General features: G+C 45.8%; 1 protein-coding gene across 1 annotated transcript; it reads left to right on the forward strand.

Moving 5' to 3' along the window:
* The first annotated feature begins 5,334 nt into the window (after positions 1-5,334).
* On the forward strand, positions 5,335-23,251 carry LOC124037609 (troponin I, fast skeletal muscle-like). The gene is made up of 6 exons (XM_046352482.1): positions 5,335-5,342; positions 5,701-5,737; positions 5,911-6,039; positions 6,196-6,285; positions 11,788-11,931; positions 22,890-23,251. Exons 1-6 carry the CDS (start codon positions 5,335-5,337, stop codon positions 22,974-22,976), a joined length of 495 nt encoding a protein of 164 aa, XP_046208438.1. The 3' UTR covers positions 22,977-23,251.
* The last annotated feature ends 1,208 nt before the right edge of the window (positions 23,252-24,459 follow it).

A 24,459-nucleotide genomic window follows, 5' to 3' on the forward strand; every position in this document is an offset into this window, starting at 1 on the left:
ACTGTGATGGCAAGAAACAGTCTTCACACTGAGGACCTTGTGGAAATCTACACCACACTGATCCCACCATGCCTTGAGTATGTCAGTATGTAGCTGGTGGGCTGCACAAAGATGCAGCAAGCTGCACTGGACAGGGTACAGAAAAGGACAAGCAAGATAATAACAAAGAATAGAGACATCCCACTGACTCTTCACCCTGTTGCAGGAGAACTTTCCTGTAATGCAGGAAATGTAAAACTTCTAGTGTATTTAAGGTTTAAAACGTCTTCTGAAGCTTGTAATTCCCACTTTGAAATTTCAGACTTGATTTTCCCTTACGAAAAATGTATCAACCCCTACAAATATGTCCATTAATTATAATACACACAACACTACACATTTCCTGTTGCTTGCTGCAAGATTATTTTCCTGCTGTAACAAACTGCCTCAAATTAAGATCCTACATCTCTACATAATCTCCTACCACAGAGAAGGGTAGACAGTACTTGCAGAGTCCTCCGAAACCAGAACTAATTGTCCAGCATCAACGCAATGTCACGCCTTGGTCATTGTATCTTGTGTTTTTGTTATATGTTTGGGTAGGCCAGGGTGTGACATGGGTTTATATGTTGTATTTCGTATTGGGGTTGTATTAATTGTATTATTAGGGGTGTGTCTAGTTAGGCGGCTGCCTGCACGGTCCGGTTGTCTATCCAGAGCCACCTATACACACACAGTCTCTTATTTCATGTACAGCATTTTCTTCAGTCAGCTCCCATTTCGCAAACAACAGGCTATCATTACAGAATCACCCACCACGATTCACAGACCGAGTGTGAACCTAAAGGAGGACGATATGGACGCAGAAGCAGGGATTATACACCGACAGGTGGGCGGCCAGTGCGAGTGCACCACAGCATGCAAGAGGGCTATACACGGAGGGAATCGAAAGGGAAAGCACGGCTACAGAGCGAAAACCGTAGGTAACCAGTGCAGAGTCCAGACCTGAGCCTACTCTCCCTGTTAATTGTGAGGAGCAGTATGAGGACTTCTGCTTGGGAGATGATATTAGACTGGGCCCCGGGGAGAATCCTCCCAAGGAGGAAATAGAAGTAGCTACTGCCACTGCGACGTTGGAAACTCCCCCAAAAAATGCTTAGTTATGCCAGGTAGGAAACCTCAGTGCTCACCGAGCCGGGCAGGCACCGTGTTATGCTATGGAGCGCACGGTGTTTCCAGTCTGCAGAGCCAGCTGCGACTCTACCAGCCCTTCCTATTGGCCGGGCTAGAGTGGGCATCGAGCCAGGTAAGCTTGGGCAGGCTCGGTGCTCAGAGCTCCAGTGCGCCTGCACGGTCCGGTCTATCCAGAGCCACCTGTACACACCAGTCCTCCGGTAGCAGCTCCCCGCACCAGGCTTCCTGTGCGTGTCCTCGCGCCAGTATCACCAGTTCTCCAGTGCGCCTCGCCTGTTCAGCGCAGTCAGTGCTTTTCTCCCCTCCTGCGCTGCCGGAGTCTCCCGCTGTTTAGCTCAACCAGAGCTGTTCTCTTCTCCTGCGCTATCGCTCCCGCTGTTTAGCAGCCAGAGCCTTTCTCCTCTCCTGCGCTGCCGGAGTCTCCTGTCTGTCCAGCGCCACCAGTGCTCCCAGTCGGCCCAGCGCGTCCAGTGCGCCTCGCCTGTTCAGCGCAGCCAGAGCCTTTCTCCTCTCCTGCGCTGCCGGAGTCTCCTGTCTGCCCAGCGCCGCCAGTCGGCCCAGCGTCACCAGTCTGCCAGGATCCGCCAGAAGTGCCAGTCTGCCAGGATCCGCCAGAAGTGCCAGTCTACCAAGATCTTCTAGATCGGCCAGACAACCTGAATCATCCAGGTCCACCAGCCAGCCTGGATTTACCGGAGCCTACTACTTGCCTGAGCTTCCTCTCAGTACTGAGCTTCCTCTCAGTACTAGGCTCCCTCTCTGTACTGGGCTTCCTCTCAGTACCGAGCTTCCTCTCAGTACCGAGCTTCCTCTCAGTACCGAGCTTCCTCTCAGTACTGAGCTTCCTCTCAGTACCGGGCTTCCCCTCAGTACCGGGCTTCCCCTCAGTACCGGGCTTCCCCTCAGTACTGGGCTGCTTCGGTCCCGGGCTGCCCCTCTGTCCCGGGCTGCCCCTCTGTCCCGGGCTGCCCCGCTGTCCCGAGTTGCCCCGCTGTCCCGAGTTGCCCCTCTATCCCGAGTTGCCCCTCTATCCTGAGTTGCCCCTCTATCCTGAGTTGCCCCTCTATCCTGAGCTGCCCCTCTGTCCTGAGCTGCCCCTCTGTCCCGAGCTGCCCCTCTGTCCCGAGCTGCCCCTCTGTCCCGAGCTGCCCCTCAGTTATGTGGGGATCAGGGTGAGGACTATTAGGCCATGGTCGGCGGAGAAGGTGGATTATCCTAGGACGCGAAGGGGAGGAACTAGGACATTTATGGAGTGGGGTCCACGTCCCGAGCCAGAACCGCCACCATGGACAGACGCCCACCCGGACCCTCCCTATGCTCTTGAGGTGCGTCCCGGAGTCCACACCTTAGGGGGGGGGGGGTTCTGTCACGCCTTGGTCATTGTATCTTGTGTTTTTGTTATATGTTTGGGTAGGCCAGCATGTGACATGGGTTTATATGTTGTATTTCGTATTGGGGTTGTATTAATTGGGAGTGTGTATTATTAGGGGTGTGTCTAGTTAGGCTTGGCTGCCTGAGGCGATTCCTAATTGGAGTCAGCTGATTCTCGTTGTCTCGGATTGGGAACCGTATTTAGGCAGCCTGAGTGCGCGTTGTATTTCGTGGGCGATTGTACCTGTCTTTGTGTTAGTCACCAGATAGGCTGTAAGTAGTTTCACTCGTTTGTTGTTTTGTATTCTCAGTTATTTCATGTACAGCATTTTCTTCATTAAAAGTCATGAGTAACCTACACGCTGCATTTCGGTCTGACTCACTTCAAACAACAGACGAATATCATTACACGCAAGGACAAATAAGGCTGAATAATTCTGCTGTACAGTCTTGGTCTTCACTGTACGTTTGTAACTCATCTGGCAATTGACAGGCGGTTACATAAATAAGCAATACAACTACAATAACAGTCTTGAAGGGTTGCTTATGTATATGAAGGCAGCAGGGAGGTTGGGTTGTGACTAGAGTTACAGCAGCTTGCTGAACCATTGGTCTGGAGCGGGACTTCAATCCAATTCCATAAAGAGAAATGCAGAGTTTTTCTGACCTGTCACAGTATCCCATTAAAACCCTCATAACATTTCAGTTGCCTGTCACAGTCCCAGACGTGTGTACTGCTCGATCGCCAGCTTTCTCTAACAGGTGAGAACCTCTCACCTGTCTATCCTGACTCTCTATCTGCTCCCTGTTTTCAGCTTGGTTAAGCATCACAGGATTTCAGCAACTCCACTGGTTTTACTGTTCTGGATTAGCATTCCTCCTTCGGTTTGGAAACCCTGTAATCAGCTGCACACGTGAGATCAGACCAGGTGTCTCTCTGTGTGCAAAAGCACTGTTTAAATCGGTTTAGATAAAGCTTTGATGATAAAGAACCTAGTGATAAACATTTAATGTTGGGGGGGGGGGGTATAGTCCTGTCAAAACACCCATATTATAGAGCATTGTTCAACGGTTGGGTCTAATCCTGAATGCTGATTGGTTAAAAGCGCAAACACCGGCTTCTCGAGCATTATCACTTATTTAACAACTTTGCTCACTTGTCTTTTAGTCATAAAATTGTCATAAAATTAATCTCACAAGAAATAAGAATGTGCAGGGTTAACATGTTTATCTTATTTAATACGTTTGTTTGAGTTCAATATAGTCTGGAATGTAGTGTCTAATTGTGTAACTGACGTAACCGAATCAGACGTGGCAAATTCTGGCGAACATCGCTGTTCAATGAGGTGTAGCAAATTCTGGCGAACATCGCTGTTCAATGAGGTGTCGCAAATTCTGGCGAACATCGCTGTTCAATGAGGTGTCGCAAATTCTACGAACATCGCTGTTCAATGAGGTGTAGCAAATTCTGGCGAACATCGCTGTTCAATGAGGTGTAGCAAATTCTGGCGAACATCGCTGTTCAATGAGGTGTAGCAAATTCTGGCGAACATCGCTGTTCAATGAGGTGTAGCAAATTCTGGCGAACATCGCTGTTCAATGAGGTGTAGCAAATTCTGGCGAACATCGCTGTTCAATGAGGTGTAGCAAATTCTGGGAAACATCGCTGTTCAATGAGGTGTAGCAAATTCTTGGGAACATTGCCAGCTACTTGATATTTTTAAACCATACTCCTACGTGAGAAATTCATTCAGAAAGCTATACTCACTCGCCAGTCTCCTTTGACGTCAGTGGACATACATTTAAATTGATTTGGTCAGTTGTCATGTGCATCATGCCAAAGTACATTTGGTTTTGTTTACAAATGTAATGATTTAATGATTTTATAATTACTAGCATTTCCAATTTGATTGTTGTTGGATCTTCAAAGATTAGTTTGAAATCGTTTTAATTTGGAATGCGAATATGTCTTGGGTTGTCACATACATCACAGATAATTACCTCTGTCCTTCAAGACCACATCCTCAGTCACTGGCAGATGCTTACAAATATTGTAAAGTACATGTAGCATGTTTCATCATTTTGTCCAATCATTATTTATTATTATTTTTTTAAATTATTATTATTTTTCATTATTATTCTGTATGTTGGGGATGAAACTCCTTCAAATCGTCGTCCTTGGCTGTCTCAGTGGTGTACTGTGCTACAGTACGGTATGGAGGCACATGAGAAAGTGTTAGGTTATAATTGACCTGCTGATGACAACTGACAGTATCAGAAGAGAATCCCAAAAAGACAGCTGGCTCCTTCCTTAGACACAATTTTAGAAATGAGCTCCTTTCCCTGAACACAGCAAGGAAATAACTATCCCAACCCTCTTGCGTGAAACTAGCATCAGTGTGCTGCTAACAGTGCTGTCCCTGTCCCCTTTCTGGGCTTGAACTACTGGTCCTCTGGTTGCAAACACACGTGACCGCCAAACCCAGTTGTGCTGTAGAAAAGGATCCAATTTGATAGCACCATTGGCGACATTTCAAGCTAGCTGTGGAGTGAGTTTACGACACATTCTTAACTGTTACATGAGGAAGCACAATGTTACCTCTCATTCATCGAAGTCAATTCTGTTTGGTAAAGTATTGCTATTGGTATTCAAATGCTATTCAAATGAAAAAAAAAGTTGTCAAGAGTGCTTAAATATTTGCAAGTTAGGGTTAGGGTTAGTGTTGAGTTTATTACATTGTTGTATTGTCGTTTCTTTCCAAAGGGGTCTGAAACAAACAAGAGGTCAAGATGTCTGAGTAAGTTCCAATATGTTCTTATGATATCAGTGACTATATTTGTCTGCCCTGTGTGAATAATATTAACTTCACTACTATATTGGTGTTCATCAATGGAACAGCCTCCCATTCGGGGCAAGTGGGATAAGATGGGATATTTTATATATGCTCAATGTGGGAAAATAAATATAACATTCACTCTATGCTGTATATTTCATGAACTTAGACATCCATGTATACAGTATCAATAAATTGCCTTTTTTTAAATTAATGGTTGGAAACTCATCTTTACCTCTCCAGTGCCCCATGTCCCATTTAAAAAAATCAGAAATGTAAACATTTCTAGGAAATTCTTACATCATTTGATCAACTCTTTTAGGAAAATAATGGCATTGAGTCACAAGCATCATCTGAAGGTAATTTGTCACAAGTAAAATTGAATTCAATTTTTTTGTAATTAAACTTTATCTTGAGCACAATATGTTATAATGTTACATTATAATGAAAGTCTTTGTGTGTTGTGATGTGTATTCCACTGTTAACCTTCATCCAGTTGTGTCACTATTCCTGCTTCTCTCTCCTTCTCCAGAGCTTGATGCTCCAGATTGCTAAGGGCTTGCTAGATGCAGAGGCCATAGAGGCAGTGGAAGATACTTTTTTTTACATGGATGAGAACTGCGCTACATTTGACATGCCTGGGTCATTGGCAGAACTGCAGGTACAGTATCTAATGCTTAAACTACATGTTCAATCAACACTGTTAGGAAATTCACTTTCGTTGCGCCACAGTGCAGGTGGGTTGTTTTTATTACATTCAGTTCTTCATTTCAATCTTTAGTTGTTCAAGGTTCCTTTTGTTAATAACCTCCTGCAGGAACTGTGCAAGACAATTCATCACCAGATTGATAAAGTAGATGAGGAGAGATACGACCTGGCAGGCAAAGGAGGCAAGTGTGACAAAGAGGTACAGAAACCAAAGTTAATCTGTCATGTTTTGTCATTTATTATCTTGTCTTGTCCCTGTGCTTCCCATTCTATTCGTTTCCCTCTGCTGGTCTTATTAGGTTCTTTCCCTCTTTCTATCCCTCTCTCTCCCCCTCCCTCTCTCACTCTCTCGCTCTCTCTTCTCTCTATCGTTCCGTTCCTGCTCCCAGCTGTTCCTATTCCCCTAATCAATCATTTAGTCTTCCCACACCTGTTCCCGATCCTTTCCCCTGATTAGAGTCCCTATTTCTTCCTTTGTGTTCCGTTCCTGTCCTGTCGGTTCCTTGTCTAGAATTCACCGTGCTGTGTTTATGTATCGCCCTGTCGTGTCGTGTTTTCCTCAGATGCTGCGTGGTGAGCAGGTGTCTGAGTCTGTCTGGTTCAAGTGCCTTCCCGAGGCAACCTGCTGTTCACCTGCTGTTCAAGATCGAGTCTCCAGTTTGTCCTCGTCATTTCGAGTGAAAGTTGTGTTTTTTGTTTGTATTTACTTTACTGGATTAAAGACTCTGTTTTCGCCAAGTCGCTTTTGGGTCCTCTTTCACCTGCATGACAGAAGGAACCGACCAAGGAATGGACCCAGCGACTTCAGACGCTCGTTACACTGCCGTCGAGATCCAAGGAGCCATGCTCGGCAGACACGAGCAGGAATTGTCTGCTGCTCGCCATGCCGTGGAGAACCTGGCCGCTCAGGTTTCCGACCTCTCTGGACAGTTCCAGAGTCTACGTCTCGTGCCACCTGTTACTTCCTGGCCTGCCGAGCCTCCAGAACCTAGGGTTAATAACCCACCTTGCTACTCCGGGCAGCCCACTGAGTGCCGCTCCTTTCTCACGCAGTGTGAGATTGTGTTCTCTCTCCAACCCAACACATACTCTAGAGAGAGAGCTCGGGTTGCTTACGTCATTTCACTCCTTACTGGCCGGGCTCGAGAATGGGGCACAGCTATCTGGGAGGCAAGGGCTGATTGCTCTAACAAGTTCCAGAACTTTAAAGAGGAGATGATTCGGGTTTTTGACCGTTCAGTTTTTGGTAGGGAGGCTTCTAGGGCCCTGGCTTCCTTATGCCAAGGTGAACGGTCCATAACGGATTATTCTATTGAGTTTCGCACTCTTGCTGCCTCTAGTGAGTGGAACGAGCCGGCGCTGCTCGCTCGTTTTCTGGAGGGACTCCACGCAGTGGTTAAGGATGAGATTCTCTCCCGGGAGGTTCCTTCAGATGTGGACTCTTTGATTGCTCTCGCCATCCGCATAGAACGACGGGTAGATCTTCGTCACCGGGCTCGTGGAAGAGAGCTCGCATCAACGGTGTTTCCCTGCTCCGCATCGCAACCATCTCCCTCCTCTGGCTCAGAGTCTGAGCCCATGCAGCTGGGAGGGATTCGCATCTCGACTAAGGAGAGGGAACGGAGGATCACCAACCGCCTGTGCCTCTATTGCGGAGTTGCTGGACATTTTGTTAATTCATGTCCAGTAAAAGCCAGAGCTCATCTGTAAGCGGAGGGCTACAGGTGAGCGCAACTACTCAAGTCTCTCCATCAAGATCCTGTACTACTTTGTCGGTCCATCTACGCTGGACCGGTTCGGGTGCTACATGTAGTGCCTTGATAGACTCTGGGGCTGAGGGTTGTTTCATGGACGAAGCATGGGTTCGGAAACATGACATTCCTTTCAGAGAGTTAGAGAAGCCTACGCCCATGTTCGCCTTAGATGGTAGTCATCTTCCCAGTATCAGATTTGAGACACTACCTTTAACCCTCACAGTATCTGGTAACCACAGTGAGACTATTTCTTTTTTGATTTTTCGTTCACCGTTTACACCTGTTGTTTTGGGTCATCCCTGGCTAGTATGTCATAATCCTTCTATTAATTGGTCTAGTAATTCTATCCTATCCTGGAACGTTTCTTGTCATGTGAAGTGTTTAATGTCTGCCATCCCTCCCGTTTCTTCTGTCCCTACTTCTCAGGAGGAACCTGGCGATTTGACAGGAGTGCCGGAGGAATATCATGATCTGCGCACGGTCTTCAGTCGGTCCCGAGCCAACTCCCTTCCTCCTCACCGGTCGTATGATTGTAGTATTGATCTCCTTCCGGGGACCACTCCTCCTCGGGGTAGACTATACTCTCTGTCGGCTCCCGAACGTAAGGCTCTCGAGGATTATTTGTCTGTGTCTCTTGACGCCGGTACCATAGTGCCTTCTTCCTCTCCGGCCGGGGCGGGGTTCTTTTTGTTAAGAAGAAGGACGGTACTCTGCGCCCCTGCGTGGATTATCGAGGGCTGAATGACATAACGGTTAAGAATCGTTATCCGCTTCCCCTTATGTCATCAGCCTTCGAGATTCTGCAGGGAGCCAGGTGCTTTACTAAGTTGGACCTTCGTAACGCTTACCATCTCGTGCGCATCAGAGAGGGGGACGAGTGGAAAACGGCGTTTAACACTCCGTTAGGGCATTTTGAGTACCGGGTTCTGCCGTTTGGTCTCGCCAATGCGCCAGCTGTTTTTCAGGCATTAGTTAATGATGTTCTGAGAGACATGCTGAACATCTTTGTTTTTGTCTATCTTGACGATATCCTGATTTTTTCTCCGTCACTCGAGATTCATGTTCAGCACGTTCGACGTGTTCTACAGCGCCTTTTAGAGAATTGTCTCTACGTAAAGTCTGAGAAGTGCTCTTTTCATGTCTCCTCCGTTACTTTTCTCGGTTCCGTTATTTCCGCTGAAGGCATTCAGATGGATTCCGCTAAGGTCCAAGCTGTCAGTGATTGGCCCGTTCCAAGGTCACGTGTCGAGTTGCAGCGCTTTTTAGGTTTCGCTAATTTCTATCGGCGTTTCATTCGTAATTTCGGTCAAGTTGCTGCCCCTCTCACAGCTCTTACTTCTGTCAAGACGTGTTTTAAGTGGTCCGGTTCCGCCCAGGGAGCTTTTGATCTTCTAAAAGAACGTTTTACGTCCGCTCCTATCCTCGTTACTCCTGACGTCACTAGACAATTCATTGTCGAGGTTGACGCTTCAGAGGTAGGCGTGGGAGCCATTCTATCCCAGCGCTTCCAGTCTGACGATAAGGTTCATCCTTGCGCTTATTTTTCTCATCGCCTGTCGCCATCTGAGCGCAACTATGATGTGGGTAACCGTGAACTGCTCGCCATCCGCTTAGCCCTAGGCGAATGGCGACAGTGGTTGGAGGGGGCGACCGTTCCTTTTGTCGTTTGGACAGACCATAAGAACCTTGAGTACATCCGTTCTGCCAAACGACTTAATGCCCGTCAAGCTCGTTGGGCGTTGTTTTTCGCTCGTTTCGAGTTTGTGATTTCTTACCGTCCGGGTAGCAAGAACACCAAGCCTGATGCCTTATCCCGTCTGTTTAGTTCTTCTGTGGCTTCTACTGATCCCGAGGGGATTCTTCCTTATGGGCGTGTTGTCGGGTTAACAGTCTGGGGAATTGAAAGACAGGTTAAGCAAGCACTCACGCACACTGCGTCGCCGCGCGCTTGTCCTAGTAACCTCCTTTTCGTTCCTGTTTCCACTCGTCTGGCTGTTCTTCAGTGGGCTCACTCTGCCAAGTTAGCTGGTCATCCCGGTGTTCGAGGCACTCTTGCGTCTATTCGCCAGCGCTTTTGGTGGCCGACTCAGGAGCGTGACACGCGCCGTTTCGTGGCTGCTTGTTCGGACTGCGCGCAGACTAAGTCGGGTAACTCTCCTCCTGCCGGTCGTCTCAGACCGCTCCCCATTCCTTCTCGACCATGGTCTCACATCGCCCTAGACTTCATTACCGGTCTGCCTTTGTCTGCGGGGAAGACTGTGATTCTTACGGTTGTCGATAGGTTCTCTAAGGCGGCACATTTCATTCCCCTCGCTAAACTTCCTTCCGCTAAGGAGACGGCACAAATCATTATCGAGAATGTATTCAGAATTCATGGCCTCCCGTTAGACGCCGTTTCAGACAGAGGCCCGCAATTCACGTCACAGTTTTGGAGGGAGTTCTGTCGTTTGATTGGTGCGTCCGTCAGTCTCTCTTCCGGGTTTCATCCCCAGTCTAACGGTCAAGCAGAGAGGGCCAATCAGACGATTGGTCGCATACTACGCAGCCTTTCTTTCAGAAACCCTGCGTCTTGGGCAGAACAGCTCCCCTGGGCAGAATACGCTCACAATTCGCTTCCTTCGTCTGCTACCGGGTTATCTCCGTTTCAGAGTAGTCTGGGTTACCAGCCTCCTCTGTTCTCATCCCAGCTTGCCGAGTCCAGCGTTCCCTCCGCTCAAGCGTTTGTCCAACGTTGTGAGCGCACCTGGAGGAGGGTGAGGTCTGCACTTTGCCGTTACAGGGCACAGACTGTGAGAGCCGCCAATAAACGCAGGATTAAGAGTCCAAGGTATTGTTGCGGCCAGAGAGTGTGGCTTTCCACTCGCAACCTTCCTCTTACGACAGCTTCTCGTAAGTTGACTCCGCGGTTCATTGGTCCGTTCCGTGTCTCCCAGGTCGTCAATCCTGTCGCTGTGCGACTGCTTCTTCCGCGACATCTTCGTCGCGTCCATCCTGTCTTCCATGTCTCCTGTGTTAAGCCCTTTCTTCGCACCCCCGTTCGTCTTCCCTCCCCCTCCCGTCCTTGTCGAGAGCGCACCTATTTACAAGGTACATAAGATCATGGACATGCGTTCTCGGGGACGGGGTCACCAATACTTAGTGGATTGGGAGGGTTACGGTCCTGAGGAGAGGAGTTGGGTTCCGTCTCGGGACGTGCTGGACCGTTCACTCATTGATGATTTCCTCCGTTGCCGCCAGGATTCCTCCTCGAGTGCGCCAGGAGGCGCTCGGTGAGTGGGGGGTACTGTCATGTTTTGTCATTTATTATCTTGTCTTGTCCCTGTGCTTCCCATTCTATTCGTTTCCCTCTGCTGGTCTTATTAGGTTCTTTCCCTCTTTCTATCCCTCTCTCTCCCCTCCCTCTCTCACTCTCTCGCTCTCTCTTCTCTCTATCGTTCCGTTCCTGCTCCCAGCTGTTCCTATTCCCCTAATCAATCATTTAGTCTTCCCACACCTGTTCCCGATCCTTTCCCCTGATTAGAGTCCCTATTTCTTCCTTTGTGTTCCGTTCCTGTCCTGTCGGTTCCTTGTCTAGAATTCACCGTGCTGTGTTTATGTATCGCCCTGTCGTGTCGTGTTTTCCTCAGATGCTGCGTGGTGAGCAGGTGTCTGAGTCTGTCTGGTTCAAGTGCCTTCCCGAGGCAACCTGCTGTTCACCTGCTGTTCAAGATCGAGTCTCCAGTTTGTCCTCGTCATTTCGAGTGAAAGTTGTGTTTTTTGTTTGTATTTACTTTACTGGATTAAAGACTCTGTTTTCGCCAAGTCGCTTTTGGGTCCTCTTTCACCTGCATGACATAATCTGTCAAATGAAAGCCTATTGTAGCCATTTGAGGTTGATTATGTTTGTTGATTTTCTCTCTTGTTAAGAGTGCAGATCTAGTCTTTTGCCTGACTTCCTCTCTTCACAGATTGAGGATTTGAGGATTAAAGTGATTGAGTTCCAAGGATTGTCTGCTGACTCCATGCTCCAGGCACTGCTGGGCTCCAAGCACAAGGTGTCTATGCATTTCAGAGCCAACCTGAAAGAAGTGAAGAAGGAAGTCAAAGAGGAGGTGGGTATTTGTGTGGAAATCTACAAAGCAGAGAATTGGTATAATACTATGGAAGGATATCAGTGAATACCCATGGGAAGATGTAAGATGTTTTGAGTTGGGGGAAGGGGGGTCACCTTTATAATAAAACGTTGCCTGTCTCTATCATCGAATTTGCGTATAGTGGTGCAGAAGAGAGAAACAGAAGACATTCTATAATTTAGCAAAAAGCATTTCATGCAATTCTACATAATTTTACATGAAGGGAGACATTTTCAAAATATTATTTAATACCAAACAAATAACCATAATGACAGGGTCCTCTGACTCTGAAATAAACATAACTACAGTGTCATGCAGGTAAAAGAGGACCCAAAAGCGACTTAACAGAAACAGAGTTTAATAATGTTCAAAACGGAATAACTGACATCCTCTAGATTGTAGAGGGGAAAACAACTGGAGAAGCGGCCACAGACTGCAGGTCGCTTCGGGTAGGCGCAGGCCGTAGTCGACTGAGACACCTGCTCACACGCAGCGTCTGATGAAGGCACAAAACACGACAGGACAGGGTGATACACAATCACGGCAAAAACACGACAGGACAGGGCGAAACGCAATCACAGCATGGTGAAATCAATACAAGGAACCGACGGCACAGGAACGGATCACAAAGGAATAAATAGGGACTCTAATCAGGGGAAAGGATCGGGAACAGGTGTGGGAAGACTAAATGATGATTAGGGGAATAGGAACAGCTGGGAGCAGGAACGGAACGATAGAGAGAAGAGAGAGCGAGAGAGTGAGAGAGGGAGGGGGAGAGAGGGGATAGGAGGGAAAGAACCAAATAAGACCAGCAGAGGGAAACGAATAGCATGGGGAGCACAGGGACAAGACATGATAATAAATGACAAACATGACAGTACCCCCACTCACCGAGCGCCTCCTGGCGCTCTCGAGGAGGAACACTGGCAGCAATGGAGGAAATCATAGATCAAACGGTCCAGCACGTCCCGAGAAAGAACCCAACTCCTCTCCTCAGGACCGTAACGAAAAACGATAAAAAGGGAAACTAGGGTACTACTCTAAAAAAAAAATGAGAACTAGGGACAGACTGAGACACAGCAAGGGCAGGGACAAGAACAGGAGAGATGCGATGGCAGGGAACAGACTGAGACCCAGCAAGACCAGGAGCAGAAGCAGAAAAAAATTACCAGACTTCTTCTGCGCGCAGTCTGAACACGCAGCCACGAAACGGCGCGTGTCACGCTCCTGAGTCGGCCACCAAAAGCGCTGGCGAATAGACGCAAGAGTGCCTCGAACACCGGGATGACCAGCTAACTTGGCAGAGTGAGCCCACTGAAGAACAGCCAGACGAGTGGAAACAGGAACGAAAAGGAGGTTACTAGGACAAGCGCGCGGCGACGCAGTGTGCGTGAGTGCTTGCTTAACCTGTCTTTCAATTCCCCAGACTGTCAACCCGACAACACGCCCATAAGGAAGAATCCCCTCGAGATCAGTAGAAGCCACAGAAGAACTAAACAGACGGGATAAGGCATCAGGCTTGGTGTTCTTGCTACCCGGACGGTAAGAAATCACAAACTCGAAACGAGCGAAAAACAACGCCCAACGAGCTTGACGGGCATTAAGTCGTTTGGCAGAACGGATGTACTCAAGGTTCTTATGGTCTGTCCAAACGACAAAAGGAACGGTCGCCCCCTCCAACCACTGTCGCCATTCGCCTAGGGCTAAGCGGATGGCGAGCAGTTCACGGTTACCCACATCATAGTTGCGCTCAGATGGCGACAGGCGATGAGAAAAATAAGCGCAAGGATGAACCTTATCGTCAGACTGGAAGCGCTGGGATAGAATGGCTCCCACGCCTACCTCTGAAGCGTCAACCTCGACAATAAATTGTCTAGTGACGTCAGGAGTAACGAGGATAGGAGCGGACGTAAAACGTTCTTTTAGAAGATCAAAAGCTCCCTGGGCGGAACCGGACCACTTAAAACACGTCTTGACAGAAGTAAGAGCTGTGAGAGGGGCAGCAACTTGACCGAAATTACGAATGAAACGCCGATAGAAATTAGCGAAACCTAAAAAGCGCTGCAACTCGACACGTGACCTTGGAACGGGCCAATCACTGACAGCTTGGACCTTAGCGGAATCCATCTGAATGCCTTCAGCGGAAATAACGGAACCGAGAAAAGTAACGGAGGAGACATGAAAAGAGCACTTCTCAGCCTTTACGTAGAGACAATTCTCTAAAAGGCGCTGTAGAACACGTCGAACGTGCTGAACATGAATCTCGAGTGACGGAGAAAAAATCAGGATATCGTCAAGATAGACAAAAACAAAAATGTTCAGCATGTCTCTCAGAACATCATTAACTAATGCCTGAAAAACAGCTGGCGCATTGGCGAGACCGAACGGCAGAACCCGGTACTCAAAATGCCCTAACGGAGTGTTAAACGCCGTTTTCCACTCGTCCCCCTCTCTGATGCGCACGAGATGGTAAGCGTTACGAAGGTCCAACTTAGTAAAGCACCTGGCTCCCTGCAGAATCTCGAAGGCTGATGACATAAGGGGAAGCGGATAACGATTCTTAACCGTTATGTCATTCAGCCCTCGATAATCCACGCAGGGGCGCAGAGTACCGTCCTTCTTCTTAACAAAAAGAACCCCGCCCCGGCCGGAGAAGAAGAAGGCACTATGGTACCGGCGTCAAGAGACACAGACAAATAATCCTCGAGAGCCTTACGTTCGGGAGCCGACAGAGAGTATAGTCTACCTCGAGGAGGCGTGGTCCCTGGAAGGAGATCAATACTACAATCATACGACCGGTGAGGAGGAAGGGAGTTGGCTCGGGACCGACTGAAGACCGTGCGCAGATCATGATATTCCTCCGGCACTCCTGTCAAATCGCCAGGTTCCTCCTGAGAAGTAGGGAGAGAAGAAACGGGAGGGATGGCAGACATTAAACACTTCACATGACAAGAAACGTTCCAGGATAGGATAGAATTACTAGACCAATTAATAGAAGGATTATGACATACTAGCCAGGGATGACCCAAAACAACAGGTGTAAACGGTGAACGGAAAATCAAAAAAGAAATAGTCTCACTGTGGTTACCAGATACTGTGAGAGTTAAAGGTAGTGTCTCAAATTTGATACTGGGAAGATGACTACCATCTAAGGCAAACATGGGCGTAGGCTTGTCTAACGGTCTGAAAGGAATGTTATGTTTCCGAACCCATGCTTCGTCCATGAAACAACCCTCAGCCCCAGAGTCAATCAAGGCACTGCATGTAGCACCCGAACCGGTCCAGCGTAGATGGACCGACATAGTAGTACAAGATCTAGATGAAGAGGACTGAGTAGTAGCGCTCACCAGTAGCCCTCCGCTTACTGATGGGCTCTGGCCTCTTACTGGACATGAATTAACAAAATGTCCAGCAACTCCGCAATAGAGGCACAGGCGGTTGGTGATCCTCCGTTCCCTCTCCTTATTCGAGATGCGAATCCCTCCCAGCTGCATGGGCTCAGTCTCAAAGCCAGAGGAGGGAGATGGTTGCGATGCGGAGCAGGGAAACACCGTTGATGCGAGCTCTCTTCCACGAGCCCGGTGACGAAGATCTACCCGTCGTTCTATGCGGATGGCGAGAGCAATCAAAGAGTCCACATCTGAAGGAACCTCCCGGGAGAGAATCTCATCCTTAACCACTGCGTGGAGTCCCTCCAGAAAACGAGCGAGCAGCGCCGGCTCGTTCCACTCACTAGAGGCAGCAAGAGTGCGAAACTCAATGGAATAATCCGTTATGGACCGTTCACCTTGGCATAAGGAAGCCAGGGCCCTAGAAGCCTCCCCACCAAAACTGAACGGTCAAAAACCCGAATCATCTCCTCTTTAAAGTTCTGGAATTTGATAGAGCAATCAGCCCTTGCCTCCCAGATAGCTGTGCCCCATTCTCGAGCCCGGCCAGTAAGGAGTGAAATGACGTAAGCAACCCGAGCTCTCTCTCTAGAGTATGTGTTGGGTTGGAGAGAGAACACAATCTCACACTGCGTGAGAAAGGAGCGGCACTCAGTGGGCTGCCCGGAGTAGCAAGGTGGGTTATTAACCCTAGGTTCTGGAGGCTCGGCAGGCCAGGAAGTAACAGGTGGCACGAGACGTAGACTCTGGAACTGTCCAGAGAGGTCGGAAACCTGAGCGGCCAGGTTCTCCACGGCATGGCGAGCAGCGGACAATTCCTGCTCGTGTCTGCCGAGCATGGCTCCTTGGATCTTGACGGCAGTGTAACGAGCGTCTGAAGTCGCTGGGTCCATTCCTTGGTCGGTTCCTTCTGTCATGCAGGTAAAAGAGGACCCAAAAGCGACTTAACAGAAACAGAGTTTAATAATGTTCAAAACGGAATAACTGACATCCTCTAGATTGTAGAGGGGAAAACAACTGGAGAAGCGGCCACAGACTGCAGGTCGCTTCGGGTAGGCGCAGGCCGTAGTCGACTGAGACACCTGCTCACACGCAGCGTCTGATGAAGGCACAAAACACGACAGGACAGGGTGATACACAATCACGGCAAAAACACGACAGGACAGGGCGAAACGCAATCACAGCATGGTGAAATCAATACAAGGAACCGACGGCACAGGAACGGATCACAAAGGAATAAATAGGGACTCTAATCAGGGGAAAGGATCGGGAACAGGTGTGGGAAGACTAAATGATGATTAGGGGAATAGGAACAGCTGGGAGCAGGAACGGAACGATAGAGAGAAGAGAGAGCGAGAGAGTGAGAGAGGGAGGGGGAGAGAGAGGGATAGGAGGGAAAGAACCAAATAAGACCAGCAGAGGGAAACGAATAGCATGGGGAGCACAGGGACAAGACATGATAATAAATGACAAACATGACATACAGGGTACTCTGACCCTGAAACAACCGTAATGACAGGGTACTCTGACCCTGAAACAACCGTAATGACAGGGTACTCTGACCCTGAAAAACTGAGATCAATAGAAACAACCTAGTCTTGAATCCACCAATAGCCAAGGCCAAGTATTCCCAAACTGGGCTACGCGAAATGTCGTCGAGGGTAGGTCAAATAAAACATTTTAAAAAATCTAAATATATATATATATATATATATATATATATATATATATATATATATATATATATATATATATTATATATATATATATATATATATATATATATTTTTCCCTTCACATTTATATCTTCCAATGGGGCTATACATTTGGGTGAGTTTTTTTCTCGCCTGAGTAGCCTAGTTTCACTGGCAAAAATGAAATGAAACCATCTAGTGTTCAGCGTAATAACAACACAATGTCAAATACAGGTAGTCTAGTCAAATAATTAACATCCAATCACATTAACCGTTACTCTCTTGCTGGAATTCCACTAACAGTCCCTATGTAGTCAAATGTAGCTGTTGCTCATTCTGTTTGTTCGAAAATTGATAAATGGTTAAAAAAAGTAAGGCCTGCGTCCATAGAGACACATACCAGCTCTCCTGGTAGTACTGCTACAACCAGTAGTACTACACCTACACCTGTCGATGACACAAGTTGTTCAATTTATCCAATGCTAGCATCAGTAATTCTACATTTGTTGTTAGCCCAGCTAGCATGGACACTGACAGTTGTGAATCTGATGCAGCTGAAGAGCTACTGCCCCCTTACCCGGGAAAGCACCGAACAACAGACAGGGACGTTGGACCATCGAAGAGGAGCAAATATGATAAGAACTACGTTTATTTGGGGTTCACTTATATTGGGAGTAGTGCCTTTCCTCAGCCACAGTGTGTTATATGTGCAAAAGTACTATCTCACAATCCTTCATTCTTGTGCAGACATTTAGAAACAAAACATGACAATTTGAAAAATAAGCCACAGGAGTTTTTTGAGCGAGAATTAAGACGACTTTCGAGTAGTAAGGCATGTATAAAAGCAATAGTTCCATTAATAAGAACAGGCTAGAAGTGTCTTATATGATGAGCTACCGAGTGACTAGAACAGGCAAGCCCCATGCTATTGTGGAGGACTTAATTCTTCTTCCTGCTGCCATGGATATGGCTGGGACAGTGCTGGGGGAAAAGGCCCCAAAAAACTATACAGACAATGTCTTCATCAAACAACACTGTTTCACGACGCATCAGTGACATGGCAGGAGATGTGTTGAAACAATTACTGCTTCGCATACAAGCCAATGAATTCTGTGCGTTACAGCTGGATGAGTCAACAGACGTGGCGGGCCTGGCACCGTTCCTGGTAAATATCAGTTACGTTTATGGGGGTCATTAAGGAAGACATCCTCTTCTGGAAACCAGGACAACACGAGAGGATATTTTTAAAGTACTGGACAGCTTTGTGATATCAAATGGACTTTGGTGGTCAAGATGTGTTGGTATCTGTACTGATTGGTGCAAGAGCCAGGACAGGGAGACATAGTGGTAATGTGAGTGCAAGCAGTTGCTCCTGACCCCACTTGGGTACACTGCACTTGGGTATTTTCTGCACTATGCAATGATATGGGCAGCGACCATGTAACGCTTTTGCAACATACAAAAGTGAGCTGGTTATCAAGGGGCAAAGTACTGACACGTTTCTTGAATTGAGAAACGATCTTAAAGTTTTCTTCACTGACCATAATTTTCATTTGTCTGACCGCTTGCATGGTGATGAGTTTCTCACATGACTGGCCTATCTGGGTGATGTTGTTTCTCACCTGAATGATCTGAATCTAGGATTACTGGGACTCTCTGCAACTATATTCAATGTACGGGACAAAATTCAGGCTATGATTAAGAAGTTGGAGCTCATCTCTGTCTGCATTAACAAGGACAACACACAGGTCTTTCCATCATTGTATGATTTTTTTGTGTGCAAATTAACTCAAGCATACGGACAAGGTCAAATGTGATATAGCAAAGCACCTGAGTGAGTTGGGTGCGCAATTACTCAGGTACTTTCTCGAAACGTATGACACAAACAACTGGATTCGTTGTCCCTTTCTTGCCCTGCCTCCAGTCCACTTACTGATATCTGAAGAAGAGGGTCTCATCGAAATTGCAACAAGCGGTTCTGTGAAAATGTAATTTAATCAGAAGCCACTGCCAGATTTTGGATTGAGCTGCGCTCAGAGTATCCTGCCTTGGCAAATCGCTCTGTTAAGACACTGATGCCCTTTGCAACCACGTACCTATGTGAGAGTGGATTCTTTGCCCCCACTAGCATGACAACTAAATACAGGCACAGACTGTGTGTGGAAAAAGACTGAGACTCTCTCCAATACAACCCAACATTGCAGAGTTATGTGCATCCTTTCAAGCACGCCCTTCTCATTAACCTGTAGTGAGTTATTCACCATTTTTTTGATGAACAAATAAGGTTTTATATGTAAGATGGCTAAATAAAGAGCAAAATGATTGATTATTACTATTTTGCTATTTGTTATATTGTGACAAATGTTTAATAAATATTGTATTGTGTGTGTGGCAGGCTTACAACGATGCCAAAAAAACGGCATTTGAGAGTGCGCAAACCCTTGTGCTAGAGGGGGTACGCAGCTGGAGGTTGAATGTTTAAAGGGGTACGGGACTATAAAAAGTCTCTCTGTCCCTGCCGCTTAAAAATATCCCCACAGCAGGATTCTGCCACCACCATGCTTCACTGTAGAGTTGGTGCCAGATTTACTCCAAAAGTGACGCTTGGCATTCAGGCCAAAGAGTTCAATCTTGGTTTCTTCTGACCAGAGAATCTTGTTTCTCATGTTTCGAGAGTCTTTAGGTGCCTTTTGGCAAACTTCAAGTGGTGTGAAAAGTGCCTTTTACTGAAGAGTGGCTTCCGTCTGGCCACTCTACCATAAAGGCCTGATTGGTGGAGTGCTGCAGAGATGGTTGTCCTTCTGGAAGGTTCTCCCATCTACACAGAGGAACTCTACAACTCTGTCAGAGAGACCATCTGGATTTTGGTCACCTTCCTGACCAAGGCCCTTCTCCCCTGATTGCTCAGTTTGGCCGGGCAGCCAGCTCAACAAAGAGTCTTGGTGGTTACGAATTTCTTCCATTTAAGAATGATGGATGCCAATGTGTTCTTGGGGACCTTCAATGCTGCAGACATTTTTTGGTACCCTTCCCCAGATCTGTGCCTAGACACAATCCTGTCTCGGAGCTCTATGGACAATTCCTTCGACCTCATGGCTTGGTTTTTGCTCTGACATTCACTGTCAACTGATGGACCTTTTATAGACAGGTGTGCCTTTCCAAATCATGTCCAATCAATTGAATTTACCACAGGTGGACTCCAATCAAGCTGTTGCAACATCTCAAGGATGATCAATGGAAACAGGATGCACCTGAGCCCAATTTTGGTCTGGCAAAGGGTCTAAATAATTATGTAAATAAGGTATTTTTATTTTTATTTTTATACATTTAAAAATATTTTTAAAATCTGTTTTTGCTTTGTCCTTATGGGGTATTGTGTGTAGATTGCTGAGGATTTTATTTGTTTGTTTAATCTATTTTAGAATAAGCTGTAATGTAACAAAATGTGGAAGAAGTCAAAGGGTCTGAATACTTTCCAAAGGCACTGTATGTGTGCTCAGCGGTGATGGCAGATGCACTCTTGCCAATAACCTATCCCTCAAAGATACTTTGTAAAACAATGCTTTTCGCTCAATATTGGGAGTTGATCAAATATCAGTAGTGGGAAAAGTACCCAATTGTCAAACTTGAGTAAAAGTAAAGATACCTTAATAGAAAATGACTCAAGTAAAAGTGAAAGTCACCCAGTAAAATTCAACTTGAGTAAAGGTCTAGAAGTATTTGGTTTAAAATATACTCAAGTATCAAAAGTAAAAATCTAAGTATAAATAATTAAAAGTTCCTCATATATTTACAAAATAAACGGCAAAATGTTCTTGTTTTTTTAAATTTACGGATATCCTGGGGCACACTACAACACTCAGACATATTTTACAAATGAAGCATTTGTGTTTAGTGAGTCCGACAGACCAGAGGCAGTAGGGATAACCAGGGATGTTCTCTTAATGAGTGTGTGAATTGAAACATTTTCTGTCCTGCTGAGCATTCCAAATGTAACGAGTACTTTTGGGTGTCAGCAAAAAATGTATGGAGTAAAAAGTACATTATTTTCTTCAGGAATGTAGTGAAGTAAAAGTTGTCAAAAATATAGATAGTGGAGTAATGTACAGAACCCCCCCAAAAACGACTTAGGTAGTTCTTTAAAGTATTTTTAGGGGTTTTAGGCTGGGTTTCTGTACAGCACTTTGAGATATCAGCTGATGTAAGAAGGGCTTTATGAATAAATTTGATTTGACACTTCACGAGGCTATGTAAGTGCCTACATACAGTCGTGGCCAAAAGTTTGGCGAATGACACCAATATTAGTTTCCACAACGTTTGCTGCTTCAGTGTCTAGATATTTTTGTCGGATGTTACTATGAAATACTGAAGTACAATTACAAGCATTTCATAAGTGTTAAAGGCTTTTATTGACAATTACATGAAGTTGATGCAAAGAGTCAATATTTGCAGTGTTGACCTTTCTTCTTCAATACCTCTGCAATCCGCCCTGGCATGCTGTCAATTAACTTCTGGCAACATCCTGACTGATGGCAGCCCATTCTTGCATAATCAATGCTTGGATCTTGTCAGAATTTGTTTTTTGTTTGTTTGTCCACCTGCCTCGAGGATTGACCACAAGTTCTCAATGGGATTAAGGTCTGGGGAGTTTCCTGGCCATGGACCCTAAATATCAATATTTTGTTCCCCGAGTCACTTAGTTATCACTTTTGCCTTACGGCAAGGTGCTCCATCATTCTGGAAAAGGCATTGTTCGTCACCAAACTGTTCCTGGATGGTTGTGAGAAGTTGCTCTCGGAGGATGTGTTGGTACCGTTCTTTACTCATGGCTGTGTTCTTAGGCAAAATTGTTTAGTGAGCCCACTCCCTTGGCTGAGAAGCAACCCCACACATGAATGGTTTCAGGAGGCTTTACTGTTGGCATGACACAGGACTGATGGTAGTGCTCACCTTGTCTTCTCCGGACAAGCTTTTTTTCCGGATGCCTCAAACAATCGGAAATTGGGATTCATCAGAGAAAATTACTTTACCCCAGTCCTCAGCAGTCCAATCCCTGTACCTTTTGCAGAATATCAGTCTGTCCCTGATGTTTTTCCTGGAGAGAAGGGGCTTCTTTGCTGCCCTTCTAGACACCAGGCCATCCTCCAAACGTTTTCGCCTCACTGCGTGCAGATGCACTCACACCTGCCTGCTGCCATTCCTGAGCAAGCTCTGTACTGGTGGAGGCCCGATCCCGCAGCTGAATCAACTTTAGGAGACGGTCCTGGCGCTTTCTGTACTTTCTTGGGCACCCTGAAGCCTTCTTCGCAACAATTGAACAGCTCTCCTTGAAGTTCTTGATGATCCGATAAATGTTTGATTTAGGTGCAATCATACTGGCAGCAATATCCTTGCCTGTGAAGCCCTTTTTCTGCAATGTAATGATGACAGCACTTGTTTCCTTGCAGATAACCATGGTTGACAGAGGAAGAACAATGATTCCAAACACCAGCCTCCTTTTTAAGCTTCCAGTCTGTCATTCAAACTCAATCAGCACTCACACCTGTGTTAACTAGATAATCACTGACATGATGTCAGCTGGTCTTTTTGTTGCAGTGCTGAAATGCAGTGGAAATGTTTTTGGGGGTTTCAGTTCATTTGCATGGCAAAGAGGGACTTTGAAATTAATTGCAATTCATCTGACCACTCTTCATAACATTCTGGAGTATATCCATATTGACGAATATCACTATGAATGTACTTTCTTTCCTTTTTACAAAACGCTTAAAGCTCAAATTTTAAATAACCTAAACAAATAGCTTAGATTCTCTCTTGACCTGATCTCTCTGCTGTAACACCCACTCTACCCTTACAGGACAAAGATGCAGTTGGTGACTGGCGTAAGAACATTGATGACAAGGCAGGCATGGACGGCAGAAAGAAGATGTTTGAGGCCGCATAATATCTGTGGCACGACTCAGTCCCATTTCACTTGCCTTTCTCTATGTCCTAATAATAAGTCAGTTGTTGTCAGCCATGGCTGCATTTTGTATTTAGATGTTAGATATATAAAGTAGTTTTGTGGTTAAGTCAGATATGGATTTGTATGACCATGTTGTCGACTGAGATCATTTCCCTTTTCACAGCAACTTGAACATATTTTGAAGAACACTTGCTGTATGAAGAAATGTACTTAAGTATATATGACTGAATATTAAATAAATATTTGAACCTTTACAACTGGAATAGCATTTTTATTTTGCTTGCATGTCTTTTAGAGTTTTGTGATGAATAAAAAGAGAATACGACTTATGCAGTTGCCTACTTGATTTGGGTATGAGTAGCACACTGTTCAATGTTATTCAATAGCAGATGGCAATTAGAAGCTAGTTGTAAAAAAAAGAAAATGTAACGACTGAAGGACTTTAATCTTAGGACTTAATTTCTTAGAACGTGTCACACAAACCAAAAAAAAGGTGCATGCTCTGTGCATGTTCTCTCTCCCTCTCTCTTTTTCTCTCTGCCAAATCCTGCTGTAATTATGACTCCTACAATTGGTAGCATCTCTTTATTGTTTGGCCATCTTGTGCATGGAAACTGATTACAAACATATTTAGGCTAGGATTTAATCAATTGTTCAATACTAATACTAATACAAAAATATAAACAGTAATTTTATAGGAAACATGAAGAATGAATATAGTGTAACATGTTATAACAACTTTCATGACTACGCATTAATAAACTATTTATAATCTATTAGTAAATAACTATTTCATTATTTGGATTGTTAGTATTTCTCACACAAAAATCAGCATGCATAGTGTGTTGACCAGGGTAGTTGAGTATTCATGATGTTTTCTTGTATTCATGATGAAAAAGCTATGTTTTCTTGTGTCTTATGACACCATAGGTTGGTGTTGTATCTTGTGACATCTCCGCTGTAGCGAGAGCAAGACAGCAGTGGACTAGCATGGATATGACGCCCTCTACTGCCTCACCGTAGCACACACAACTGCAGGTATGAGAGAAATAAGAAACCTGTTGGCTGATCATGGTAATCAATTCAGATATGGATCATCTGTGTAATAGATCTTCTTTGCGTTTTTTGCCTACTACAGATTTGATGTGATTTATTGACAAGTGCTTTGGTTTTATTGTCAATTACAGTGTAGAATTCAACCTGAGTAGATGAAAAATTGAGAAATCTGGATAGATATATATATTGAATAGAAAAAGGATATTAGGTGAGTGATGTAAGGATTGTTTTTGGATCATGGTGCTTTATGAGATGTAAAATAAATGGTTGTGGTTGTGATTGTATTGTTAAACCCTATTGGAGAAATACATTGCCTTGCGAAAGTATTCGGCCCCCTGAACTTTGCGACCTTTTGCCACATTTCAGGCTTCAAACATAAAGATATAAAACTGTATTTTTTTGTGAA

Source organism: Oncorhynchus gorbuscha, linkage group LG06 (assembly GCF_021184085.1).
Source record: "Oncorhynchus gorbuscha isolate QuinsamMale2020 ecotype Even-year linkage group LG06, OgorEven_v1.0, whole genome shotgun sequence".
In the NCBI taxonomy this organism is placed as follows: domain Eukaryota; kingdom Metazoa; phylum Chordata; class Actinopteri; order Salmoniformes; family Salmonidae; genus Oncorhynchus; species Oncorhynchus gorbuscha.

Excerpts from the sequence above, each read along its gene's own strand:
- LOC124037609 (XM_046352482.1), top strand. Across the intron at positions 5,738-5,910 it reads GTCACAAGCATCATCTGAAG|AGCTTGATGCTCCAGATTGC; the intron begins GTAATTTGTCAC and ends CTCCTTCTCCAG. Across the intron at positions 11,932-22,889 it reads AGAAGGAAGTCAAAGAGGAG|GACAAAGATGCAGTTGGTGA; the intron begins GTGGGTATTTGT and ends CTACCCTTACAG.